Here is a 9,575-nt window from a genome sequence, read left to right as displayed (position 1 = left end):
ATGGTCAATAATGTGCAATCAAGTGCCTTTCCTGGGGCAGCGCAGCACAGGGGAGCTTAGTGGGCCGTCCTGTGCAGGAGAACCAGACGCATGGCGTGCAACAAGGACGCGTTGTTGAGCCCGGCTGTTCTGCTCCGGGTTCATCCTGAGCTACTGCTGAGGCTTCTGGGAGCGTTGGATGACCAATGAAGCCCAGTTCCCAGTAGTGGACACTTCACTCTGGACTTCAAGCAGCTCGGATTCTGTGTCTCTCCGCTCTTCCTCTCGGGGACTGGGCTTTCTAAATGAAATGTAAAAGTTGCTTTCATCTGTAAAGAGGACTTTGGACCACGAGCAGTGGTCCGGGTCTCCTCCCGAGTCCAAATAAGACTCTCCTGACGTTGACGCCGGTTCCTGGACAGGTCTCTGTGTGGCGGCTCTGGATGCTCTGTCTGCAGCCTCAGTCCACTCCCTGTGAAGCTCCCATGAGGTCTTGAATCAGTCTTTCCAAGGCTGCCGTTGGACCTGCTGCTTGTCCACCTTGTCCTTCCATACTTTGTCCTTCCAGCTGTCTTCCCATGAAGACGCTTTCGTGCAGCTCTGTGGACAGCTCGTCCTTTCAGCAATGATCTTCTGTGGCTTCACCTCCTTCTGTTCCTATGCAAAATGATGAATAATGATGAATCCACAGGATACTGTACACAAGTTTCACCTTCAGAATGGATTTACCTTTCTCCGTGATATTCTAAAGTATATCGAGAAACCTGACGGGCCCAGCTGGAGGAGATCTGTTCCTGTAGCTGGAGGAGATCTGCTCCTGCAGCTGGAGGAGATCTGTTCCTGTAGCTGGAGGAGATCTGCTCCTGTAGCTGGAGGAGATCTGTTCCTGCAGCTGGAGGAGATCTGTTCCTGTAGCTGGAGGAGATCTGCTCCTGCAGCTGGAGGAGATCTGTTCCTGTAGCTTCAGGAGGAGATCTGCTCCTGCAACTTCAGGAGGAGATCTGTTCCTGCAGCTGGAGGAGATCTGCTCCTGCAGCTGGAGGAGATCTGCTCCTGCAGCTGGAGGAGATCTGCTCCTGTAGCTGGAGGAGATCTGTTCCTGCAGCTGGAGGAGATCTGTTCCTGCAGCTGGAGGAGATCTGCTCCTGCAGCTGGAGGAGATCTGCTCCTGCAGCTGGAGGAGATCTCCTCCTGCAGCTGGAAGAGATCTGCTCCTGCAGCTGGAGGAGATCTCCTCCTGCAGCTGGAGGAGATCTGCTCCTGTAGCTGGAGGAGATCTGTTCCTGCAGCTGGAGGAGATCTGTTCCTGCAGCTGGAGGAGATTTGCTCCTGCAGCTGGAGGAGATCTGCTCCTGTAGCTGGAGGAGATCTGCTCCTGCAGCTGGAGGAGATCTGTTCCTGCAGCTGGAGGAGATCTGCTCCTGCAGCTGGAGGAGATCTGCTCCTGTAGCTGGAGGAGATCTGCTCCTGTAGCTGGAGGAGATCTGCTCCTGCAGCTGGAGGAGATCTGTTCCTGCAGCTGGAGGAGATCTGTTCCTGCAGCTGGAGGAGATTTGCTCCTGTAGCTTCAGGTTTTTGAATTCCGGCCAAAAGATTTTAACGAACTGCCCCCGAGTTGTTTTTTTTAAAGGACAGGAATTAAGAGTGTTCTCAAAGTATAGTTGTGGTAAATACCAAATACTGCAGTTATGATTGTCACTCCTCACATTGAAATCGTGAAATGTTTCCAATGTACTTTACTCATGCACTTGTATCTAATCTTTTTCATTGTTAAAACTCCAGATTTGGTTGTGTTCACGGTGCTCCTGAACAAGCCCATCGCTTCCCTCGTCGTTACGGAGCTCTTTCCTGCCGTGAAGGATTTCCGAGCGTGAGTTCGTTCTGTCATCCTGACAGCAGCGGACATTTAAGTGCCTTTGACCCTCTTTCCGCACTAGAACCATTTCTGTAATTATCCGTTGGGCCTTGTTGCTTTCCGGTGCAGCGCCTGACATTTGGTGCCCACTAGGTGGCACCAAATGTCAGCTGGAGTCCACAACGTGTGCGGATCGTGTGGCACTTGGCTCCAGTCGCCAAAGCCTTTCTGCTTGGTTGCTATCAGAAAGGTTTGGCCTTTCACCTCCAGATTAAACCCAATTAGTGATTAGTGATTATGCTCACTCATCCATTGTGTTATATTTCAGACGTTTGTACACCACTCTAAATCCTAGTGCATACTATTAACTGAGGTGTATTGCGTTCATTGCCAGTATTACTACACGTTTATGTTATTACATGTTTGGATGATTGTTTGGCCGACGTCAGACTGTACAGGTGGAAATCAGAGGAATGAAATTGCTTGTTTATTGAATGCACTTTTATCATGCAACATGAAATGGAAAAATGGAAAGAAATTGATAGTCTGTTGGACGGAAGAGAAACATTTTCTGTTTAAACGCATTACAAAGCATTTTGTACACCCTTCTTGATGTTCGGAATAAGATTTAACAGAAGATCAAAACATGGACAAGTGTTCTGTAAATTGTACCTCTATTTATTTGCCTTCTGTAGTTTGCTACATTATATCACGTACACACATCACAACAAAATGTTATATTAGCAATAGAAATATGGATAATTAAACTGGTCCCAGTATGATCAATAATATTGAGAATAGTAGAAGAATGAGATTTTTTGTTTTGTTGCGTATCTATTTTATTTTCGTTTTGTGTTTTACAATGTTACAATAAACTTTTGTCCCTTCTTTGCTTCCAAAGTAGAATTCTGGGCTGGATTTATACTACGCTATTTATATTGTTATTTATTTAGATGTATGTCTACAATAGATCCATCCGTCCATCCATCTTCCATCCCGTCACTGGGGAAACCATCTCAGCAGGGATTTCCAGACTTCTCTCTCCCCAGCCACCTCCTCCAGCTCTCCCAGGGGAATCCGAGATACAAAGTCTTTCCAAAGTCTCCTAGGTCTTCCCAGAGGCCTCCTCCCAGGGGGGTGTCCAGGGGACATCAGAAATAGTTGCCTCAGCTGACTCCTCTCGATGTGGTGGAGCAGCGGTTCTACTCCCTGGTGACTGAGCTCATCACCCTGTCTCTCAGGGTGCCCCCACCCACCCTGCGGAGGAAACTCATTTCGACCACTTGTATTCGGGATCTTGTCCTTTCGGTCATGAAAAGCGATCCAAGCCCTGACATCGATTGTGTCGGGACCGGATTTCATACTCCCAAAGCACCCACCACGAGATGGGACTCGTTCAAAAGCCTTCTCTATATCCACAAAACACATGTGGACTGGTTGGGCAAACTGCGGTTGGTCCAGTGTTCCGCAATCAGGATGAAAACAGCATTGTTCATCCTGCATCCACGGTTCGACTATCAGTCTGATCCTCCTCTCCGGCACCCGAGAATAGACTTCCCCTGGGAGGCTGAGGAGCCTGATCCTCCTGTATTTGGAACACACACCCCGGTCCCCCTTCTTGACAAGGGGGACCGGAGTGCCTCCGCCAGTCCAGAGGCACTGTCCCCAAACGCCATGCGATATTACAGAGATGTGTTAACCAAGACAGTCCCTGCACACCCAGAAAATCAAGATACTCGGGGAGAATCTCATCCACGCCCGTTGCCCTGCCACTGAGGAGCTTGTCAAACACCTCAGTGACTTCAGCCCGGGTGATGGACGAGTCCACCTCTGATATCTGCGCCTCTGCTTCCTCCATAGAAGACATGGTTATGAAGTTGAGGGGAGTCTTGAATGATTCTTTCCACCGCCCAACAATATCCCCAGTCCATAACTACTCGGGACAAGGTATGTTCCCAGCAAGCCCGGTGAGTCTGTCCGGCCTCCTACCCTGCCAGCGGATCCAACTCACCACCAGGTAGTGATCAGTCGGTAGCTCTGCCCCTCTCTTCACCCGTGTGTCCAAGACACACAGCCGGAGGTCTGATGACACATCAATCTCCGGCCTATTGTGTCCTGGTGTCACGTGCGCTTATGGGCATCCCTGCGCTCGAACATGCTGCTCGTTATGGACAAACTGTGACTAGCACAGAAGTCCAACAACAGAACACCACTCGGATTTAGAATTGTAGAGGCCATTCATCCCAATCCCCCCGCCCCTCTAAGTCTCACTGTCATTGCCCACGTGAACATTGAAATTCCCCAGAACAATGGAGTCTCCGGTTGGAGCACTGTCCAGTACCCTTCCGAAGACGCCAATGTTAAGGTTTTTCTAAGCTCTCTTCCGGTTCTTGTTCTCTGTCGTGGGTGGAGAACAAGATTAAGGAGGAGAATGTGGATTAAGATTTAGAGATTTATATAACAGATTAGCAGATCAGTTACAGTTGGTTCAGATATCAGTGCTGAGGTTCGATCCTGTGCCTTGTGAGTGTCCCAAGTCCGAACAAAGGGCCGTCCTCTGCTTCCGTGTCTCCATACGTCCATGAGTCCATCCCCCCAGCCAATATTAACCCCTGTTGATCAGCATCATCATGTGTCGTCACCAATGAAACGTTCATTTAAATCAGTTGTAGTAATACAAAAATAAATGTCATGTCTTCCTATTGTCGTGTCGGCATGTAATCAGGTTGTGGAATTTCATCTAATATGGAAATTCCCTACACCAAGAAGGTCGGGTACGGTTACTGTAACACTAATTGAAACCATTGACATCTGCATACATGGCTGTTAAACAATGTTGTATCCCAAACTACAAGCTAGTATCACAATGAAGTACAATGCTGAATCTCTGTTAAAATACTCCCGGTTTTTATGGAAAATGTATTTAACAAACATGTTCCCAAAGTTACTTGTGATGTGAGGGTCACAGAGACCTGACCTTGAGTTTGTTATGGGTAGACGGATGGGTACTGGCTGCGAGGAGACCTCTCTCAGTGGAGGAGGGAGGGGTGACCGGGGGTGGGGGTTATGGGAAGCCGAAACAAAATAATTTACCTTAATCCAAATAGGCAACTGGTTCTTAATCATTCCTCATTTCAAGTCAAGGCGAGACTTCAGTCCTTCCAAGCCTGTAACAAGTCCGGAGATCTGCCGATACAGTTCTACCTGCTGGCGCAGGTAATATATACTAATTATGCTAATATAAATTTCACACGGTCCCCCAAAGCACCGAAGAGTACTTTTAGATCTATGGTTAATTTATCAAGACCTTTGAAAGCTGCCGTCTTGGAGACTTTGCGGTACACCAGGGCAACTCCCGTCCCAATTGGCAGATTCCCCACCACCAATAAGCCAAACAGCCAAATGTCTTCTACATGCTCCACAGATGGGACCAAAAAAAATTCAGCATAGCTATACCTTTGCCCATCCTGCTGACAATGTAATTGATTTGATCCTACCAAGACAATGACTTGTCAAATCTAGTCATTGCCCAAAAACCTAACTTTTGAGACTGTGACAACAGGCTGTAGGGGGGTTCCTTTTGCTCACACTTTCTTTTCCCTCTCTGTTCAGGTACTGCTGACTCACCTGCTGTCCACGCCACCGTGCGGGTCTATAGTGAATGTAATGAAATTGAATTTGATTAGATTTAAGATTCAAGAATTTTATTGTCATATGCACAGCAAAACAGGTAGTTATACTATGCAATGAAATTCTTTTTCTGCTCATCCCTCATAAAAGACAACAATGAAACAATTTAAAACACAATTAAAAGTCCAATGTCCTGATTATGTGCATGTGGCGTGTGTGAGTGATTCATTGAGAAGCCTGATGGCCTGTGGGTAAAAGCTGTTTGCCAGCCTTGTGGTTCTGGACTTCAAACTCCTGTAGCGTCTGCCTGACGGTAGGAGTGTGAAGAGTGAGTGTTGTGGGTGTGTACTGTCTCTGATGAGGTTGAGTGTCCTTCGAAGCACTGGTTTTGTAAATGTCCTGCAATGTCATGTGATCACCCGTTGGAGTGCCTTCCTGTCTTGTGCTGTGCAGGTCCCGTACCATCTGCAAATTTAACGATGCTGGTGTTGTTCTGGGAGGCCACACAGTCATACGTGAAGAGCGTGTAGAGGAGCGGGCTCAGCACAAACCCCTGTGGGACCCCAGTGCTTAGAGTTATTAAGTTGGATGTGCGGTTGTGGACTCTTACTGGGGTATGCCTGTTAAGAAGTTCAGCACCCAGCCACAGAAGGAGGGTGCCTGTGAGTTCGTGGGGGCTAGCTCTGTCAAATGCAGAGCTGTAGTCTATAAACAGTGTAGCGAGCTCAAGGAGAAGCACCACACTGGAACTGAGCTCGTGTCAGCGGGTGCTTTTATCGTGACACGGGAAGACTTGACTACACAAGAATGCTGCGCTGAGGACATTCAACGCAACACCCCTCTCACTCATGGTGCCAAAAGCACAACCCAGTCACTCCCATGATGCATTGCGCCTCACACACACACAGTGACCGGCCCCCGTGATCGCTACAATAGCATCCTAGCATATGTGCCCTGGCCCGCTAGGTGCAAAAGAGCTGTTCGTGCACAAAGGTCTGAATGATGGAGAGCTTGGATTTTTAAAAGAAAAGGTCTCATTCAGTGGGTTTCGTCATAATTATTTGACTCGCTAAGTGACGTCACGTGATTTGGTTGGAGTCTTTGGGAGGGGCAATGGACAATGCTCCATTGTTGAAGTAGCTGCTCAGAGCTGTGGTCGCAGGGTCTCCGGTGCCTGCCAATGCAGCAACCTCAAAACCTGGCATGGAGTTGGGAAGTAAAGTATGCCGTCAAGATGAAAAAGGAGTCTTATCGAGTCTTGTTGACTCGTGGGACTCCGGAGACAGCTGACAGGTACCGGCATGCCAAGCGTACTGCGGCCAAAGTGGTTATGGATGCAAATACTCCTGGGAAAAGGTTGGAGAGACCATGGAGGAGGACTGCCGGTCAGCCTCGAATAAGATTTGGGAAAACCGTCCAGCGCCTCAGGAGGGGAAAGCGGTGCACCACCAACACTGTTTGTAGTGAAGGCAGTGAGCAACTGTCCAAAGTGAAGCGATGCTGTGATTTAGTTCAAGGCAGCGGCTAACTGGTCTTTGATATAAAACAACCCACACTTGGTTAGTAAAATAGTGGATGCAGACGTCTCCTAATATTTATCAAATTAAACAAATGAAGAAGATCTAAAAAGTCAGCGTCATATCAAAGGTTTCATTTTGCAGAAAAAAGCAGATTTCTGGTGTAGCACAGATTTACAAAGTCAACAAGCATTGGAAAGATCTTTACATGGCACAAAACCAAGGCAATATATCATCTTGTATTAGATGGAGGCATCTACAATATTTCTGAAATAAGTGTAATATAAATTGTTGGCTTCAAGGAATTCCTTAAAAAACATCTGGCAGAGATACTCTGAAAAACTTTCTGAACGTGCTTGCTGGAATTCTACAGCAGACAGATGCACTTTAAACGGTGCAGAGACGCCATTGATATTCCCTTAGAGAATCACACCGAGCTGTCCACACCCAGGGCCTTTTTAAACACCCTCTGTGCATCTCCAGCGAGCATGTCAAGGAACGTCTGCAGAGCGCTCTCGGTGACTTTATAGGAGAGCGTTGCTGCCACTGCTGTCCCAATGATTGGAATAAATCTGAAGCCTTCCTCTGCAGCCAATAACGCGGCTGTGCTTGTACATGCAAGCAACAGCTTGGATATGAGAGCAGGGGTGATTTTTGCCAAAGCCAGTGGTGAAGCGATTACAGACTTCAGATTGGCCAGTGGCACACCGCTACTAGCAGAGAGCCTCTTCAGAGACCCGTCATCGAGACCAAACCCGGCCATGTATTGAATGGTGACCGAAACATACAAAGTGAGATCAAGACCAACAGACGCCCCAGGAATTGGTACAACTGCCCCGCCTGCAGACATTAAAGCATAAACCGAAATTTGGTCCTGGAAGACCTTCTTCTTCTTGTTGATGACCTCCAGGCTGATGTTGGGCATGGCGAACAGCAGCACATCCCTTTTGTGTTGAGGAAGTTCTTCCTCTAAAGTCTGCTGTAAGAGAGGGAAGTCGTACAGGTGGAGGTCAAACCTGGACACCAGGAAGACTTTAGGAGATGCCACACCTGCATTTTGAAGACCTGTAAAATACAGGAACTTATTACACTTTTAAAATGAAATGACCTCTGGGAAAAAAAACTGAATTCTAAGTCCAAACATTTTGTAGTTTTCCATACTTTACTCGCAATTATGGGTTTAATTATTTCATATCTTTATTGCTATTAAAGATCAAACCTTGAATGCAGTTTCTCTTGATCTGGTCCAGAATCTCTTTTTCATTTACATTCTTCTTGCTTCTTTTCATCGCCTGCAGATCGTTGTCGACCTTTGAGCGAGCAAAGTAGAACTTCTTTCCCATCCTCCCGATCTCCTTAGCGAGCAGGACGTCATTTTCTCGGAAGCGCGTTTCTGAGATGATGATGAAGAAGTCGTACTTTTCAAATCCCACATGCGTCAGGTACTGACTAGCTGGAAACTTCATGGTACCGATACCAGGAAGGTCCCACAGAGTGACGTTGGGATAGCTTGGGTGGGGGTATCTTGTGACCTGTGTGGTGGTTTCTACACAACCAGTGGGGGCAGCATTCTCCTCCGAGTCATCGACGCCTCTAAATCCATTCACAAAGGAGGATTTTCCAGAGCCGGACTCTCCAGTGACGGCAATATTCAGGGGAGTGTTGTTTGCCTTTTTCAAACACTCCTTGATTTTAGCAAAAGCTAAAGCTTGATTGTTACTTTGCAGAGCTGCTTTAATTTCTCCAGCTGATCTTTCATCCACCGGATTACTCATGTTGATCCTGAAAACTGGAGCAAACACAAGTTCAAAAGTTACCGTTGTGTTTTCGGGAATGTTCAAAAATGTAATCCTGCAACACGCAGGTGACATGAAACAGATTTGTACATGAGATTATAATCAGAAAACCCATTCACAATTAACAATGTGACAAGTAGTGATGGTGAACTCAACTCTTTACTGGGTCGGGTTTAAATGAGTCACTCACTAAAGTAAATCAAGTTTGAGTCACTGAGTCACTGACCCAGAAGGTGCATAGAAATATACTTGTAAATACAAGTTTCACCTGCTAGCGATTGATGCTGCTAAAATGGCTGATTGAAATGGGGAAATAATCAATTTCATTGAGGGAAAAGAGTGAAAGATCAGGAGTTCTCAGAAGGAAAAAAGAACATTCGTTCTCCAACAGCATAAATTAAATATAAATACAACAGAAAATGTGTTCAAACAGTGCAGCATAAGAAAAATAAATATATACACAATACACTTGTGCAAAAGTAATAAATAATTAAAGCCACAAGCGGCGTTGTAGGCCCTCGCCGGCCGACAGGCCGTTGAGCTGACCCGCCGACGCACGCCGCTTTTGTCCTGAGTGCTTCACAAGCGTTTAGATTTGAGCTGCATGAGTAGCTCACAGTTTAGTCAAATCGTTATTTGGATTATAGGGCCATCTGCCGTCAGGAGGTTTTAAGTTTAAATCCAATATGGCCGCCTTCCTATGTGTCTGGGGGCGTGGCCATAATTTAAAAAAAAAAAGCCCTGACATGACGCATGTCTGTACCGAATTTCGTGGCTGTCCGACAAAGTTGGCGTCAG

The 9,575-nt window shown here is 46.9% G+C and overlaps 1 protein-coding gene across 1 annotated transcript; it reads right to left on the bottom strand.

The window, feature by feature from the left end:
• Window positions 1-6,656: 6,656 nt before the first annotated feature.
• LOC137907505 (interferon-inducible GTPase 5-like) lies at window positions 6,657-8,756 on the bottom strand. The gene is made up of 2 exons (XM_068751847.1): window positions 8,201-8,756; window positions 6,657-8,046 (listed from the first exon to the last, which is right to left on the bottom strand). The coding sequence occupies exons 1-2, from the start codon at window positions 8,754-8,756 to the stop codon at window positions 7,409-7,411; spliced, it is 1,194 nt and encodes a 397-aa protein (XP_068607948.1). The 3' UTR covers window positions 6,657-7,408.
• Between the last annotated feature and the right edge of the window lie 819 nt (window positions 8,757-9,575).

This window comes from Brachionichthys hirsutus, chromosome 18 (genome assembly GCF_040956055.1).
Source record: "Brachionichthys hirsutus isolate HB-005 chromosome 18, CSIRO-AGI_Bhir_v1, whole genome shotgun sequence".
Taxonomy (NCBI): Eukaryota; Metazoa; Chordata; class Actinopteri; order Lophiiformes; family Brachionichthyidae; genus Brachionichthys; species Brachionichthys hirsutus.
Note: the sequence above shows the minus strand (reverse complement) of the source record. Positions and strands in the feature narration are given on the sequence as shown.

Coding starts and splice junctions, on each gene's coding strand:
- LOC137907505 (XM_068751847.1), bottom strand. CDS start 8,756: ATGAGTAATCCGGTGGATGAAAGATCAGCTGGAGAAATTAAAGCAGCT. Junction 8,047..8,200: donor CAAGAGAAACTGCATTCAAG/GTTTGATCTTTA, acceptor TGTATTTTACAG/GTCTTCAAAATGCAGGTGTG.